Source organism: Phaethon lepturus, unplaced genomic scaffold (assembly GCF_000687285.1).
Source record: "Phaethon lepturus isolate BGI_N335 unplaced genomic scaffold, ASM68728v1 scaffold13608, whole genome shotgun sequence".
Lineage (NCBI taxonomy): Eukaryota > Metazoa > Chordata > Aves > Phaethontiformes > Phaethontidae > Phaethon > Phaethon lepturus.
In genome coordinates this window covers 25,617-43,280 of record NW_010559798.1, presented here as the reverse complement: position 1 = coordinate 43,280, position 17,664 = coordinate 25,617, and the positions used below count along the sequence as shown (strand labels likewise).

The 17,664-nt window shown below is 41.5% G+C and overlaps 1 protein-coding gene across 1 annotated transcript in view; it reads right to left on the bottom strand.

Moving 5' to 3' along the window:
- Positions 1-5,601: 5,601 nt before the first annotated feature.
- SLC6A19 (solute carrier family 6 (neutral amino acid transporter), member 19) overlaps positions 5,602-17,664 on the bottom strand; it is a 22,529-nt gene continuing 10,466 nt past the window's right edge. The window contains exons 3-12 of the mRNA XM_010293491.1: positions 17,456-17,593; positions 16,461-16,642; positions 15,586-15,696; positions 14,710-14,822; positions 12,749-12,877; positions 11,072-11,228; positions 10,134-10,338; positions 9,375-9,534; positions 6,890-7,052; positions 5,602-5,838 (exon numbers count right to left, since the gene is read on the bottom strand). Coding sequence (XP_010291793.1) covers positions 5,629-5,838; positions 6,890-7,052; positions 9,375-9,534; positions 10,134-10,338; positions 11,072-11,228; positions 12,749-12,877; positions 14,710-14,822; positions 15,586-15,696; positions 16,461-16,642; positions 17,456-17,593 — 1,568 coding nt within the window. The 3' untranslated portion in view covers positions 5,602-5,628. The remainder of the gene's footprint in view (positions 5,839-6,889; positions 7,053-9,374; positions 9,535-10,133; positions 10,339-11,071; positions 11,229-12,748; positions 12,878-14,709; positions 14,823-15,585; positions 15,697-16,460; positions 16,643-17,455; positions 17,594-17,664) is intronic.

Sequence of the window (17,664 nt, the reverse complement as noted above, 5' to 3'; positions counted from 1 at the left end):
CCCCGGGCTCCTCGCTGGCCGCAGCGCGGCTGCTCTACCCCATGGCCGCATCTTCAGGCCCACACGGGCAGGATTTGTGCTCCAGTACAACTCCATCTCAGCTGTTTGCTTTCAGAAATGCAACCCCAAGTCACATCGCTGCCTTAAGTTAGCAGAAGAAAAATGCCACCACGTTATATACTGGCATAAAGCTAAGAGCTCTGTATGCTTGGTAGTCTTCATGACTCGCTCAAACTCTTCCAGCTTTCCGGGGTACATTATCCACAAACCCCACAGCACTTCGTTACCGAGTCCATCCTGCTGCTGAGCTCTCTGAGCCTTTTGTTAAAAGCCGGTGACCAAACGCTGGCCGTACATCCATACATTGACCTTTACTCACCACTGTCTTGTGCCGCTGTTCGCAGTGACGCAAAGTAGCTACATGCCGTTACTGGGTCTGCGAGCCCTTTTATGCCGATTTTTCACTGGCAAAATTACTACTCACGGTGCGAAAGAATGACTCAACCTTTGTCCCTGCAGCATCTTCCTATTTTTATTATCTTCAAGCCTGCTCTAAAACCTGTCTTTTTTGTGCCTAGCAGCTCCTGTGGGATATATCAGTGCTCAGAAGCTGGATACACAAGCAAACAGACTTTCTGAGCACTGTGCGGTCCCTCAGGTCACCCTGGGTCTCCTTGCACTTGAACTCAAGCTTCTTCTGGAGTGGTAGAGGTCTGTAGGGCAGGGATGCAGAGGACTCCAGAGGGGAGGGATGGAGGGACGAGATCAGACCTCGGTGGGAGGCGAATGTTGCTGATCTTTGAAGTGAGGCTGGGATCTGAAGAGGTTGAAAACCATCTGGCCACCGCTAGACCCCTGCCTCCAGCACTGAGAGGCGACCCTTGGTGCTTCATGGGAAGGAGTGAGAGCCTTTTTATAGGCAGTAGAACAATATTTCATCTTAATCTGCAGTACAGATCTGCACAAAATGCTGAAGCACGAAGTTCATGCAGCTGGTGGCCCAGAAGCAACTCTCTAACGAGATGTGCAGAGGACCTGCATCTTGCTGTGGTCCCGACTGTTAGTTTCAAACCTTCCACTGAGCACTTTGTGTTAAATGTTCACTACATTACAAAAATGTTACATTATTTTCATTTTCTTACGTTGTTTGTTAATACCGAATGCTTGTTCCTTGCTCCAAGACAGAAGGCCACCTGAGATGCTGTAGGGTATTTGCCTGACCTACAGCTCCTGCTCCAGAAGAACATCTTCCTGGCAGGCCCCATGCCATTTCTGCTACGGGGATGTCTCTCTAAAGGTGTGTATTGTGTCTTATTAATGCATGTGTCATTGACTGAAGTGATGGGCTTTTCCTAGCCATCCCCATGGGCAAACCCAGAGAAGCAGCCTGCTTGCACCGGTGGCTTTCTAACCACCCGGTTGTGGCACTCATCTCAGAGAGTTTCACATCATGCAAATAAATAATGGAAAATGTTAAGTCTCCTGGGAGGAGTCTAACCTACTGCTTCTTCTCTTTTCATATTTGAATTTGTACAATCGTATCTTCCAGCTGTTACATGTTCACCGATAAAGAGCTCCTTTGCCACCAAAATAATTTCCATTTGCTTGTTTCTAGACTGGGATAAACACACCCTTTCATTTTCAGTGTCATGAGCCTGAATAGATTGGATTCCTAAGTCGTTCCTTGTCCCACAAACTTTACAGACCTTGAATAACTGTTGGGGCTTTTCTGCATTTTGTCCAGTTTTTCAGCTCGACTGTGAAAGGTGGACTTTCAGAAGAAGTTATCAGAATTTCAGAAGTTGTCTTAGTATCGGTAGAGATATCTCCACCTACTTCCGAGTGCTCTGCTTATATATGCCAGGCTTTTTCTGCTGATACAGCCTGCTATATCGCCTTCATTCAGCTACTCACCAGAGTCCCTAAGTGGCTACTGCTTTCTAAAACACCTCCTGCCATTAAAGGCAGCATCCATTTTTGTTCCTTGGTTGATTCAAATACATGTAGTTCACCAAGTAATACGGCTACCTTGGTAGAGCAAGCTTGGATTTAATAAATTTTTCTGACATTTGCCACTTTCTCCAGGTTTGAATTTTTTACTTCTCCAGTCAAGTGAAAGAAAATGAATAATACTGGGCTGAAACAATTTGCTTTATCACTCTGCTTTAGATAACTGACCAAGGCAGATCTCAAAACGAACTGTAAACGGTGAGTTATCAATTACTCTTTTCTGATCCATTTATATTTACTAAATTGGCTGCTTCTAAAGCAATTCTTCGTGGGAATGGTGCTCAGGGATAGGCTTGGGCAGCTGCCTGCGCCGTCTGGCAGGCTCCTCTTGGGGGTCAGCATTTTAAACAACTTCACAGCCATCGAAAAGTCCAATTTAGTTTTGTGCAGGGGCAGTTCCAGATGATGAAGTAACTCCTAAGAGCACCAGAGAAGCGAGGGGAACGACGTGGTCACCTTCCCAAAGGGAGGCACAGCGACCATTTGCCTGGGGGGAGCGGTTCGCTTGGGCCTCCCCAGGACTTCTCGCTTTTCCTTAAGGTATTGAGCTGCAGGTTCAGTTTCCTGCTCCCGTCGGGACTGTAGCAGCAATGTAAGAACTTTAACATCAGTCTTGCTGAGAGTTAGCATCAGCCTGGTCTTATTTCCTAAGCAAACACATAATTTTAAAATGAAATATACTTCTATAGAAAAAGCTCATCTAAGTTAAGTGGTGCAAAACATTTATGAGAGTTAGGTAGTTAAAAAAAAAAAAAGTGATGCAAATATATAACTTCCATGCCCGTCATAAGTTAGTATAGTTATATTAGAATTGTAGTTTAATATTTTGTCAAAGTCCCATTTCAATCTTACCGCCTCCATGTATCTGACACAAGTATGGAAATCGCCACACGTTCCCCAGCCCGACGGCAAATCCGATACAGCTTAAAATATACTGGAACTTATTGTCCCACTTGGGTCTGCCATCTTCTTTAGGGATTTCAGGTGGCACTGATAAATCTTTTGACATTTTTATGAAATCTCCTTCGCTCCCTACAAATGGGAAGATGCTTCAAAACTCGCCTTTCCTACCGGTTTTATGCGGGGTGACTGAAGGATCCTGGAAAGAGAGGTGGAGCTTTCTTTTTATGTCATGCAAAGGAATGTGTCATTGCAAAAGCTGCAGTTTAAAGACAAAACCAGGAATTATTATTATATAGACAGAGTTACCACTCTTGACTTTTTTGCAGTTCCGTCTATAGTTAGAGAACTTGGGAATATGTTGTTAATGGGTAACTCAGGATCAAACAGGTTTTTATTTTCTGTTCTCACATACTTTCAGAGAGTTGTGACGCTGAATATAATTAAAAAGAAATCTTTGCAGCAGACATTAAAACTGTAAAATACTTGGAAAAAACTGAGGATAAAGTGGTGCCTCTTCCTTTCTTAGTATGTTAATGGAGGTAAATGAATGAAGACAACTTTTGCAAGTGCAAAAAGTAGATTAAAAAAAAAAAGCAAGAAAAATTAGACCATGTATGTTCAGACGTTAGAATTTGGTCCATTTTCACCATGGCTGCTAGAGGTTAATCACTTCCCACCTGTCAATGAATCCCAAGTGACTATTTTTATTGTTCTTTAAATGGTTACTGATGAATGCAAGAGCTGAATACTTTCCTTCGATTGAAAGTATGTGAAAATGTTTTTCTGTTGTCTTTCAGTTATACCAGGGTTTTGCTATTTTGCACGCCAAATCAGTTCACTCCACACTAAGCAGGTCAGCCAGTCAGCTTGCTTGCTTCGGTAAAGCAACACTTCATGCCTGCATTCCCCTTTTCAAAATGGGAAGGGTATCTAAGTGGTGATGGATTTTTTTCCCCCAAAAATATGTAGGAAGAAATAAAATCTCTGCTCTGCAGCTAAGCATAGAAATATGGTCAGGATGCAGATCAGCCAGCCAGAAGCCAGTTTCACATCCAGGCTACTCAAGTCTCCCCAGGTAGGCACAGTTCATCTGCCTCCAGCTCTGCAAACACCCAGATCCATAGGTGGAGCAACTCAACTTCCCAGTCCCTTTACCGGGATGTCTCACAGGGCACGCACGAGTCGGCGCACGCAGCGTGGTTTGGCAGCACTTACGCGGCATCAGCGTAAGTGATGTCAGTACACCATCATCGCCCCGCTGCTGCGGCGCTTCGGGTCCGGAGGTGCCCTGTGCTGTGCTGGGGCCGTCCTAGCAACACGGCACCTGCAGCCGACCGCTCCAGACTCGGTTTTACTCCTTCTCAGTGGCTGAGCTTTTCCTCCGCAGGAAAATCCAAAAAAGATTGTTTTTTCCGTTACAGAATAACATCCTTAAATAGGTTAAATAATTACCTACATTCAAATAAATTAAAAAAAAAAATTGAAATTGGAATGCAAATGAATTTAATCATTCAGATACACACACAATGCTTGGGTACTTCAGTCTCTGTTTAGAGCAGATATATTACTCTAAAGATACACTCTAGAGTAGATATACCCTAAATATCCTTATTTCTCCTAGGGGAATATTTTGACTATAAGGGAGTGTCAGGGTGTGGACTGGATCAATTCTTGTCTTAAAAGGGGGGAATAGGAAGAGCTGCAGAGTGATACAAACGCGTTGTCTACTTACAGGGACAGCTGGATGAAAGGGACCATCTCTCCAGAGGGGACGCTTACACGTGTCTCCTTCTGGCATCCAGCCTGGGTGCTCCAATGGGGCCCCCTTCTCCCTCCAGCGACCACATCAGGAACGGGAACGCCTGACTGAGCTCCTCTGCGTCACACGGAAGTTACAAGCTTGAAATAGCCGTAAGGTGGGGTGCATGTGTCTGTGTGTACGTGAACTAGAGCTACCCACCTTGACAGATGAGGGCAAGGAGCTTTGCACCACTTGGGTGCCTTGGATCCCCCATCAGCGCGGACCTCCCAGGCAAGTGGTGCACCCCTTGCTCAGGGGTGCCAGAGAAGGCAGATTTTGCCGTTTCCTGAACTGCTGCTGCCCCGTTGCAAGATTGCCTCTTCTGTCATCAGCAAAAGCAGCACTATCTGCCGGGAACGTGGATGTAATAGGCAATAAATAAAATATGCAGAATTAGAAAGGAATCAGACTTGTCATTCTCATATTTAGAAATGTTTTTATTAAATATTTTAAACTTCTGCATGAGACGTGTAATAATGGTGGCTTTGTGCAACGCAGTGGCATGTAAAGTAAAAACCATTTCATGTGCAAGAGGAGTCAGTACAAAATTACCCTTTATATTGGCCACCCAACCAGAACGATCGGACATGGAAGAGTCACTTACGGCACGCCAAGCGCAGTGCATCCCCAAACAGAGAACAGCAAGCCAGTTTCAAACAAGCTGGCTTCAAAACCAGAAGGAGCACAAATGATTTGGCCTGGTGCCCCAACCACTCGCAGATGCGGCTGTTTTGATCCCGGGAGCCAAGCCATTAACTCTTCACAGTGCATTGCATTGCTAAGTAAACAAATGTTTACCTGGAGACAGCACATAGTTATCCTTTTATGAAAATAAAATTAACTCTGGATTCCTTAAAAAAAATATTTTTACTTCTCTCACTGACAAAGCATTCTTCCACATTTTTTAAATGGTTTTATGGTGAATGCTTTAAGTTTCCATTGACAGAATTCTCAGACGTGGAGGTCATAAGGCCCGTACGATCATTTGTTTTCTGACAGCAATTTCTGATGGCCTTGTAGATGGCAAAGGCAGGGATGGACAAACTAGGCACTCCAGAGAGGGTTACAATAATAGCATACACCCAGTTGGGGTATTCAACCTTCTGTGTTTTGGGAAACTCCTCCTGAAAGAGTGAAAAATCAAGTTGTAGAAAGTCGTGAGGAGCAAATACCTGGGAACATGCACGCATTCAATAATTCAACAGATCAAAATGCAATCAGAAGAGTAGCTACCCACAACGGCACAATAATTTGCCACTTCCACTGCAGTTTCCAGCTCAAGGGTTTCCAGCCTCAGCTGTTTTGGACTTATTTTCACTTAAAAGGCTGAAACACTGTTAAGAAGGCAGTGAGGTTGCCAAGGAGGAGAGAAGAAAGCAGTCCCATTTCCCCGTCTGCCTTTCTCTCCCTTTCTGTCTCTGTCTTACGAAAATAAAAATTCACCTTTACAAATTAAGTGTGCTACATAGCCATGCAGCACACTTAATTTGTAAAATTAAAGCATTTCTGCTTTAGGGAAGGCGACTGGTATAATGCCAGAGAACAAAAAGCAGAGCTAGACAGGCAGGGAAGAGATGGGGTGACAGAAAATGATGGGAACCACATTTTTTCTAATACGCCCTTCTCTCTGTACCACATACAGCTTTTTATTCTGCAAGGGGAAGAAAGGAAAAGTAGGTAACCTATTGCTGCAATTATAATTTAAATCACACCAATACATTTGGAAGAAGAAAGAAGAAATCTGGATATTAATGTTAATGAATATTAATTTCTTCTGCAGTTCTGTGATTTTAAATGTACACAGAAACAAGTGCAACATCAAAATGGCTTCACAGATTTGGTCCTTTGTCAAGCAGAGAAAGGTTGTGACATTTCCAGCTCTTCTATAATCCCGGCTGGGGAACTGGCATCTGTTTGTCTTGCCTGACAACTGGACTAATGTTTTGATTTTGTCCACTTCGGAAAAGCTACTCAGGTGTCATTATATACCAGTTGCAGGCGTCACAGCCGAATTCAGGGCTCGTTTTTCTAAGTGTTACTTTTTATTATTGCTTTATGTCTTGTAGTATGTTTTTTACTGGAAAACCGTTTCAGGTGGAAGATGAATATGACTCTTACATTAAAGAAGAATACATAAAATAAATCTAAATAAAAATTTTAGTTTTATATACTTACATAGCTAGGGTCCCAAACGTTGTAGAGCAGTTCTTCGTTAACTTTCACCACAAAATAAAAGAAGAAGATAACTAACATAATGAGAGGACTGATAACTCTCCAGGTAATCTGCCAGAAAATATTGGGCTTGTGTCCAATCATGAACTCAATATCCTTGTTAAACCTAGAAACAAAAACAGGAAGCTCAGGACAGTAAAAACTGGTCAGGATCAAAGGGTGCCTGCTGATAAACAGGGGTGTCCAAACTACACCGAGCTCTGCTTGCCAGGACTTGGCTAATGCCAGTGTGAAACGAGGACTGGTAACAACATCCGGACTTAGACCTAAGTAGCTCAAATTCGGGCAGTTATTGCTGCAACCACGTTAAAAGTTTTTAAATTGTAGTTCTCAAAAGCAAGTCAGTCAGGGAAATTCTTTTCGGGAATGTACTTCCTTCGAGAAGTCTGTGAAGCATCTGGGAAATAGTTTCAGCACAAAAGAGTCAGTGCAGATGGACTTGCCCTATAGCGTGTTGCAGTTATTGTTTCAGAATTTTGGGGTAAGCATCTCAGGGCTGCATAAATTAGGAGGAGTGACACAATATTAAAAAAGAGCAAAAGCAAATTGGAATACTTTTTAAAATTAGATTCTATGCATAATGTTTGCTTAATTTGGATTTTGACCAGTTTTTTCAGGTTGAGTACTGAAACAATACTTAACTTTACATATTATTAAGAACACCTAAAAATGTGTTATTTGGGTTGTTCATAGAGCATGAAGTGGACAATGAGGCAAAAAACATCTCCACAAGAAGAAACAACCCCTGCATTGAGAGTGAAACTATCTGAGTAAGTCCTGAACCAATTTATGACCTCTACATATGATGCAGTACCATGTGCACACACTTCTTAAAAAATATTATTTTGGAAGTTTGGGGCCTCTATTGTTAGCCTTCTTGTCTGGCTTTCCAGACAATGGGGATAAGTCTGAGGGGACTATTCAGTTGGTCCTACAGCTATGACCAACACACAGAATTCGGTTGAGTCTCAATTACTACATAAATTTATTTTATCTTTTCATCCCTACCTTCCAAGATCTAGGTATCTTTCTTAAAATGATATGGAGCCCTGACTGCAGAGCGTGTCCAGGTGTAGTTCACGTGAGTGCCATGGACAACAAGCGGGTTGTCCTTCAAGCAGGACAGCCATCTTTTTACCAATGACCTTTTCTCGGAAAAAGGTCATGGAAACTCATCCGGGGCAGATACCACCACCTTTGGGCAGCCCTGATAAACTCTGTACTTAATGAGGGTTACAGTGATATGTAGTGGCCAGGAACATGTAAGTTGGGTGTGAAGCTCTTTTCTGAATCAGTCCCCACCCCTCTATAGCCTCAGCCCATGTTTATGTCCTGGGAAGAGTTTTAATTTGACTTTGTAAAGCGTTCTGAGATTTTAAAGGGAAGGAGAAGTGATCAACACAGACTCCTCTGTCCTTAACAAATTTAAATAAGCCTCCTCTCGCCAGGGTACTCCCTCTGCTTGTCTAACTTACCCAAGTTGGTTCATACCTCCTCAGGTCATATAAAACTCTACGTACGGGAAGACGGGCCACAAGGGCATTCACCTCATCGCCAGGAGCAGCACAGCTGCAGGGTCTGGCACAGGTTCAAGCAAAAACTACGGGTGACTGAAGTCCCCACGCTTTTTTCATATTTCGTATGTATTAATTATGAACAGAAAGATGGTGAAATGTGATTTATCACATCTCTAGAAAGTTGATAGGATAATTACTCACTGCTACAACTGATAAAGTCCTGAATCTATCAGCTAAGAACATATCTCAGTAGCCTTGGATTTGCATCCTGTTGTAAAACAATCTCTGCAGCCTGCCTGGAGATCCCGGCGTGGGACAACACCATTAAGCATTCACTTTGAAGACGCCTGGTATATACCTCTGCTTTAAACTTTCAGCTCAGTGCCAATGTGCTTGTACTTTTCTTCTGCTAATTAAATATTTGATGCAATTATTCTGAAGAGGATTTATTGCAAATGCCATCATATTTAAAATGTAAATGAGCTATAGAGGCATTTTGTGACGTGCAAATACATACATTCTGATGCCTACTTTAAAAATATAGTATTTGCTTTCATATTATTATACTCCAGGGCGTTTGCTAATGCTTAATATTTTCTTGCCGTTTCTTAGGGATGTGTTTATTTTAGCTGATTGTCATAGAGAATTATCTATTATAATATGTTAATAGAAAAGCGGAAAGCTTTCATGTACAAATAAAAGCTCCCACCACACTCTTGACAAAGCCTAATTTCCTTCTGTTGAGAACTATTTTAGAAACCTAAATCAATAAGCAACCCTAAACTAATTTTGCATCATTTCAGCGATTTCTGTAACAGAAATGATAAGCACTGAAGTGTAGCAAGATTGCAACTATACAACTAATCAATTTGTGCACTAGTTTCTAAGAATGTTTAACTTGTATTTCATACCTGTCTATTCCATAGATGTAGGCGACTGAAAACATCTCAAAAAATGCAATTATTAGCAAGGGAATAGAGCCAGCAAAACTGTCAAATAGAGCCAGCCAGTAATTACCAGACTTCAGCACAAAAATACAAGCTATCAAGTAAGACCCCACACAAATGAGACCTGTGAAAAAAACCAAAACAGCACATTTAGGCAAAGAAAGAAAAACAAACAAACAAACAAACAAAAACCCCAAGATATTTTCCCAGTAGCTAGAAAGCTTTATAAGTAATTTTTAATCCAGTTGCAGCCTGAAGGTAACCACTTTACTTTTTAGTGGTACTCTGAGAAGGCCTGCTTCTGTGCAGGTAAGGTGGCAAAACTCTCCTAACATCGCACAGGTGGGAGATGCTGCAAACAAAACGGGAGAAGGCTGAGGAGAGAAAACAGGTCCTCTTCCTCCTAGCTGGTGGGACGATGTTGCCCTGAGAGAAATCCTGCCCGGGTGACAGACTTGGGTCCTCCAGCTTTCCAATGGAGGAGATGACAATCACCACCAGCAGGCTGACAGGCAAGCCACGGGGTGAGCAGCTGCCCGCAGGCTGAGAAGGGCCCTCACAGGACCTGACCCCTTGGGGGACATGAGAAAACCTTCAGTAGGTTATCCAGGAGACTTAGGACCATGCCAGATCAGAAGGTAGATGGGTGGTGGGTTGATTTTTCATCTTGCAAGCTATTGCCTGGGGAGGGGGGAGGTCACTTGTCTCTAAAAAAGCACTTACCCGTAACAAGTTCCTTAGGCACTTTGGGGGGTATAATCTTAAGGTCTTGTAAAGGTACAAGCACACCTTCCATATTTCCAAACATAGATGACAAACCCAAGCAGAAGAGCATGATGAAGAAGAGAATGGACCACAAAGGTGAGACAGGCATTTTGGTGATAGCTTCAGTGAACACGATAAAGGCTAGGCCAGTTCCTTCAACTCCCTGTGGAAGATTTCAGAAGCTCCAAAATTAGGCTCATTAACATCATGCAGCACTTAAATTCGCATTAATATTCACTAGACTTGGTGTATGCTACACCATACCACAATACTTAATGCTTTCTGTTTCCACAAAGACCTCCTAATGCAGCAAGATATTTACTGTAATTGCACTACAAATTCTATTTCATGGAATTTTATGGACACCTATTTTCACCTGTAATTCACCACCTTTTTAATAAAAAAAAAAGGGGGGGCACCCATTTAATTCTCCTTCTTGTAACTTTTTTCACCCCATTGTCAAGGTCCCTTCTTTCTGTGTCGTGACACACTCGTACTGATGGGGACAGGGCTTGCTCCAGCTGCTTCCTCGCTCTGGGAGTCTCTTCCCTAGTCATCTCGTCCCACCACGGCTGCAACCAGTTCCAGAGAAATACCTGCACTGCTATTTTGCCAGCTACATGAGGTCAGCCTAGAACAGTTGTGGTTTTAGTTACTAGTCTGATAGGTTCCCAATACTTTTCAGAGGAATTAAACAGCTTATCTCCTCAAAAGCAAAACAGGGTAAACAACAGTAATTCTTCAGTCCAAGAGCAGTCCAAGCCAATGCAATCAGTCAGTGGAAATATATTAAAAAAACCAACAACCTCGGAAGAAAAAGCATTAGGCAATTAAAAAATTGCTATGTGTTCCTGCTATATTTATGGTATCGATAGGAGTCAGGGTATTAATCTTACATCATTCAGGAAACTTTCCAGATCACAGGAGTCAAACTTCAGGCTTGCAAAAGTCGTCGGATCAGTCATGTTACATAGCTTCTGCATTTGTTTGAAGTTATCTTGGGTTACATTGCCTTCTGGCAAATCAAATGCATTCATCAGAGTAAGAATGTTTCTGAAAAAGTGAAATAGTAGAAATTTGAAATGATGTAAGCATCCTCAGGATTAATTTTCATCATCAATTTATTAAGAGAAAGATGTCTTTTATAAAGATACAAAGGAAGCAATGCTTCTGTTGCTCAAGATCAGATTTTGACATTGGGAAATCCAGCAGTTTTGTGCATGCACAATTCTTTCTTTCTTCTTCCAAGGCGACTCTGATACTGTCTTTCGCGGCACAGATGGCAGCTAAATGCATGGGCACTCAGGGACCTGTGCAGAAGGTAGGTGCCCATCTTTGCGCTCCAGGCTGGGCACCAGTTCCCAGACTGGGCAGCTCTGGGGATGTGTAAGGTGTCTGCAGTTACGTATCATGCACTTTTACAGCTGATGTGGAGGAACTGGACCGGAACCTGAGGGTCTGGCAGCCCTGGATAGAAGAGGGTCTGAATTGCTCCGGTAAAATTAGGTACCTCTGATGAGAACGAAGCATTTAAGCTCTCCAGGAGGCAATTTAAATACAGAGCTGACGCAGGGACCGGGGCATGTTACATTCATGCCATATGTCAGCACACCAGGCATAGATTATTGTGAATTCTGCTTTCTTTTTTTTTCCCCCCAGAGTTTCTAGACAATTTTCCAGTGGTTGGTGGAGCTTCATTCAATGAAGTAAAATGGGAAGAATTTCATTAATTAATTTGGGTAATTTCCCAACATAGTATGCAGAGTCACCAGCAATACCTGAGGTGCCTACGCTGTGATCCAGCTGTGGACTCTGCAGGACTGTCAGAACTGCCTGGTCACGGGGAGCTTTCTTGAAATGGGCAGCGCTTTCAGCGCCTCATTGCAAGTGATGTCCAAGGCAGAACTGCGAAGTTTGGCCACTATGTCAGGAGGCATTTGAGGATTTGACATCAACCATAGTAGAAATAACATCAGCAGCAGCCTAGTATCCTTTTGTTGTTTGTTTGGTTTTGAAGTATGTGATGTAAAATCCAGTTTTTCACAAAACCCATTTTATTGAAACTTGCCTTATCCATTAAGTAAATGCATTCTTTCAGAATGTGTTTCATATCTGTTGTTGCAAATGACTGATTTTTCACATTTACCTCTAAAACTATAGATATTCTAGCGTGTTTTAGTGAAATAATGTATCACAAACTGAATCTACCTTTATATAAATAGAAACTGTTACATAAACTGCAGTTATAGTTGAAAGAACTGTTTAAAAAAATTTCAAACATGGAATATTCTCTTCCTCCCTTGTTACTTTTCGGAAACATCAAGGAATAATGTAAAATATGGTTGCTTATGCAGTATCTATGTAGAAAATAAGATGGGTCAAATAATTACCACTCCCTATGGGGTTGATACCACTTGATTTAAATTTTTTGCAGTAATGGGTCATCCTATACCATGTTGGTCACGAGCTGTAATTGTTTAGAAATGATAAAGCCATTACCATCAGGTTAACAGAGCTGCCTCAGCCAAACACACACCTGCATATTCTGTGGGTTTTTTTTTCCTAAAACTTACTTGTCAAAACAGTCATCATATCTTTCTGTGGCTCTGAATCCAATGATGGAGTATATGACAGTTGCTGCATAGATGGATGTGAAACCGTTGATCACCGAGATAATCAGAGCATCTTTCTCACAGTTATTACTGCAATTCAAAGAGAAGAAACAACAGTTTTCAAACACATTCCCAAAACAAATACTAAAACCTGGCTATCAAAACTAACAGAAAAGTAGTCTACAGATGCTTATGTACACCAGTATGCTCTGTAAGAGTATACAAGTGAAGCTGTTAAAGAGAGATTTAGTGAATTGAAACTTGGTGCCTTCAGCAACTTAATAGTTATGTTTTGGTTTTGGTTTTTGGGGGGGGGGGGTTGGTTTTTTTGTTTGTTTTGTTTGTTTGTTTTTGTTTTTGTTTTTGTTTTTGTTTTGTTTTTTCCCCCTCAAATAATCCTACTTATAAGGAATAACTGCCTGAGTTGTTTCCACATCTGGTTGATGGAAAGTAAAACATGGGGGCAAAAAAGTATGCCTCCTCCTTTCCATGCCTGGAGACACACATTGCCATAGGCTGTATTTCAGCTGCTCGGGTATTCTGCTGCAAGGTGAAGGATTTGGGTCTGAATTCAGACAGTCAGAAGGGAAAAGTGACCAAAAGCTTCCACAGCACTTTGGCATGGTGAAATTGCAGTAGCCAAGAGCACTGGGGAACGGTTTTGTTTGATTGTTGGACAAAAGATGGTTCAAAATGTCCTCAAGTTTTGGAAATATGATGGAACGTTATGGAGATAAGTTTGGACAGACAAGCTCTTCCCTTGGGAAAGTTAAACTGCTTGGTAGAGACCTCTCTGCTGCAGGCACTTCTTGCCCAACACCACAGCGTAACACTATGGGATTTGCATGTTTTTTTCTTATATCTCCATGGGAATTTCATTACTTTCTGCCGTTTCCTCCTTAAGCTGTGAATGATTGAGAATTGAAGGAACATGACCTGGTGCCACAGCCCTGTGTGTTGAAAAAGCAGGAGGACACTGCTCCTTTTCTTTGGGTCTTTTGCAAAGATGCAGAACATTCTCAGCCCTGCTCCTCATGGTTCTGGAAACATTAACTTGGACCTTAACTGGGCTTGTCAGCTTGCACTGAGACTTGCAGGCACCAAAAGTTCTAGATGAACTTTTGAAAAACATCTGAAATCAACAGTGGTGTCAGGGAATTACATCAGTGGCTGAAATGCTGGTGTGCTGCGGTCAAACCTGAGCCAAAACTGAAACACACATTTCTTAATGCATGACCAAACCAGATAACCAAAACTTAATTTGGAGACATTTATAAAAAATACTAGGTTCAGAGAATGCACAGTTTGTCTTTCAAGAGGACAGTGCTGAGGGGATGGAAGGCACCAAGAGGCACTGGTGGTTGCTCCAATATTTTGGGAGGGTGAGTGTAGAACATAGCACCATGTCATAATTTGCTGACTGAGTCATCCCCGGGTGATGGGAGTCTATACTCCCTCTCTTCCCTAGCCCCATCGCATATATAAAGGAAGGAACCGAATTTGAATTTCAAAACTTCTAGATATATCTTCTAACCTCTAAGCTAAAGGTTTAAACTGTGGTCTGTAAATTGCTTTGAACAGTGTGTACCATCACCCAGCTCTGACAGCGTGGAGACGAAGGGCAACACCATGCATTGCGCACTCCCGCGAAGGAAGCTCCTGCTCATCAGCTGGTAGGGGGCAGGCAGTCCCTTTCTTTCTAGCCTGCACCACCGCGTTTTTTTGCAGGAAATCAGCCCTGGAACCTGAAATCTTGGCTCAGGAGAGCTAGGATCAGTCGGAGGTGTGCCTTACCTGGCTGAGGGGTTGGTGTCCCGGTCCCAAGTAATGACTGTGTAATGACTGACAGGGCAGAAGTGGACATGCTTCATTTGAAAGAATGAAATATTCATGTAAAATTTGGCTTTTGCCTGGCTACTTACTGAACAGAGTTGTAACTGGAGAATGAAATGAGGCCTCCAAAGGCCAGGGAGAAAGAGTAAAACACCTGAGCACCCGCGTCCAGCCATGTCACTGGGTTAGCCAGCTCGGTAACCTGAGGTGTCAGACATACAGCTTTAAGCATATGCAACCTTGCTCTTTAGACTGAATACAAGGGATTTAAAACAACAATTAACCAAGAACATTAACCATGCAGAACTCCCCATTTTTGAAGAATGCTAACAAATAGGTCAATACTATTGTGAAACTTAAATTCTTTCCAAAAAGAAAACCTCTGTGTAGGTTTTCTACAAGTATTTTGAAAATTGAGAAACAAATTACTTTCCATAGATGACAGCTGCCATGCCTGTTTCCAGAAAAGGTGCTTATTATTTAGCATTAATAATGACCATTCAGAGGTCTTCTCATGGAAAACGAAACCCCTTTTAATTTTGTTTAAAAACTGTTGCATAATTAAAACATTCTCTTAGGTCTTTTGTCCATGTAGCCATACTGATTAGATGGGTTCTACTCCCAAGTGGATGATTTGCACTCTAAAGTTAGACTTGTCCTTAACTAGAACAGAGGGACAAAAAGCAAGCCCCCTGATGGCAACCCCATTGCATTGCTCTGTGATGATCCTTCCGTTTTTTATAATGGGTTTTGACGGGGGAGTTGAAGAGAGAGAGAGATTGTGTGTGTATATGTATATTTTACATCTGATGCAAAGGATTAACCTCCCCCAGAATCAAGATTTTAAAGGTGTCTGAAGGACATTTAGAGAAGCACCGATGGAGGGGACTAATTTTCAATCCGTTGTTGATTACAGAGAGAACTACATCGTGTTTCACGAAGGGGTGAACCATGCAGTGACTTACATTAGGGGTGAAGAGGTACACAATTCCGCTGGTTGATCCTTTCAGCGTCAAGCCACGGATTAGAAAAATGGTAAGCACAAGGTAAGGAAGAGTTGATGTTACATACACAGCCTGCACAAGAAACATGTAAATAAAACACTTAAATAAAACAGGACACTTGAATAAAAATAGCACTGCAGGGAAGAAAAGAGGGGAATAAACAAGGTACTGTGACTAACAATAATGGCAAGTTTCAAGTGAGTCACAATTAACATACTACAGAAAACTGTGTTCAAGAGGAACAGTATATGCAGTAAATTTTGATAATAAACATTTTTACAGTTATAGTGCTCATTTAAGACAACTTTTCAGTGTTGAAATTCAACTCAGATCATGCAAAAGCAGCATAAAAAATGATCTACACCCTGAGATCAGGTTGATGCTGCCGATGCAAGGATGGGCTCCTAGGGCTTCACTGGGAAGCAGGACATTTGTCACTCTTTTAGAGAGATAATCTTAAGGGCTGACGAAAACCCAAATGAATCTGTATATGTATGTTTTGAAGAGAAAGCCTATAGCAAAAAAGCAGAGTCTCTCAATCCTGCATTAAAGGTTAATACTAATGTTAAGGTTGCGATACCTAAAGAATGTTTTACTAGGACTTACAAGGACAAGGAAGCCAAATTCCTCACAAAAATCTCTACATCAAATCAAATTAAATTCAATTGCATTCAGCTTCCTTCTTCAAAAATCAGCCCCAGTGATGACACACAAAGTTTTAGACATGCTTTTAATCAACGAGTAGGCAGTTTCTACGGTATGATTAAGTCTGTATGAATAAGGAATCACAACAGCATAATGAATATAATCTCATTAAAAAAAACACAACAGAGTACCTTTCCTGTTGTTTCGATGCCTCTGATTGTGCACACGTACACTACACCCCATGCGCATGTTAAACATAACAAAAGCCACCACTGTATTGGGCCTGAATCGTCAATGGAAGTGGAGATGTTTAATGTTTCTCTGTACCAGAAATAATCGACAGGAGAGCTCTTGGCGCACTCTTCTATGTAACCTGTAACCATAAAACGGTTGTCATGCTGTATGTCCTTTTTTAAAAAAGGAAGTTAAAGAATAAATGCCAACGAGTTTGTTGTTGGCAAATTTCAGGTACTTAGAGGTAGGTTTCATGGAAAAATGAGAGATTTAAAAGAGAATTGTTTAGCAGGGATTTTAATACAGGTTTTATTGTTATTTCTATTAATTCAAACATGCAGAGAAAATCTTTGAAGCTCACTCAAAGACTCTTCTATCTTTATAATTTTTCTTTTTTCCTACAAAATGTGAGGTTAGCAGCTCTGAAGAGCTGTTCACCGACCCACTAGAAAAATCTGCTTCATATAGTTTCGTGCAGGGCTGACTACAGAAAACAAAGCTGCTGTCACCAAGCAGTTTCCAAGGGGCTATAGACTGTTGTCATATTGAGAGATACAGGTGTTGCATATGGATTATGCACCCTTTTTTTTTTTTCCTTTTCAATACGCTAACAGAGGACTGTTGGTGAAGAGACGGATGAAACATATCGTTTAAATATGGAAAATTCTAATGTTTATGCTAGAATTGCACTTTGTGAATATTCGGTATTTGAACACATCCAAATCAGCCCTGAAGTTTCATACAAGAAGTCAAAGTTTGTCTCAAAGATTAAGCATTGATCACATTTTATATAATGTGAATTTTTACAAAACACAAATATTAAAATAGCACAATGTTCCTGACAGGACTGCCATGCCTTGCTGTTGTTTTACAGAAAGAGGCTCAATTAGGCTAATTCCTAGAAATGGAAAAATGTGCTGCTCAACAAAATACAATACTTCACAAAATATACCTGTTCTGTTGTCGTTGAGAGGACAGGTACTCCAAGGCAGGGGCTCTTGGAAGGAGTTGAAGAAATACCACATTACCCAGGCAATAATAGTATTATAATATAAACCCACCAGAAAGGATACAAACATTGCCGCTATGCCTAAAAAAAATAAAATCAGAATACAATGTAAATTTCAATACTCTTGTCTTCAAGACGTATCAAAATATACG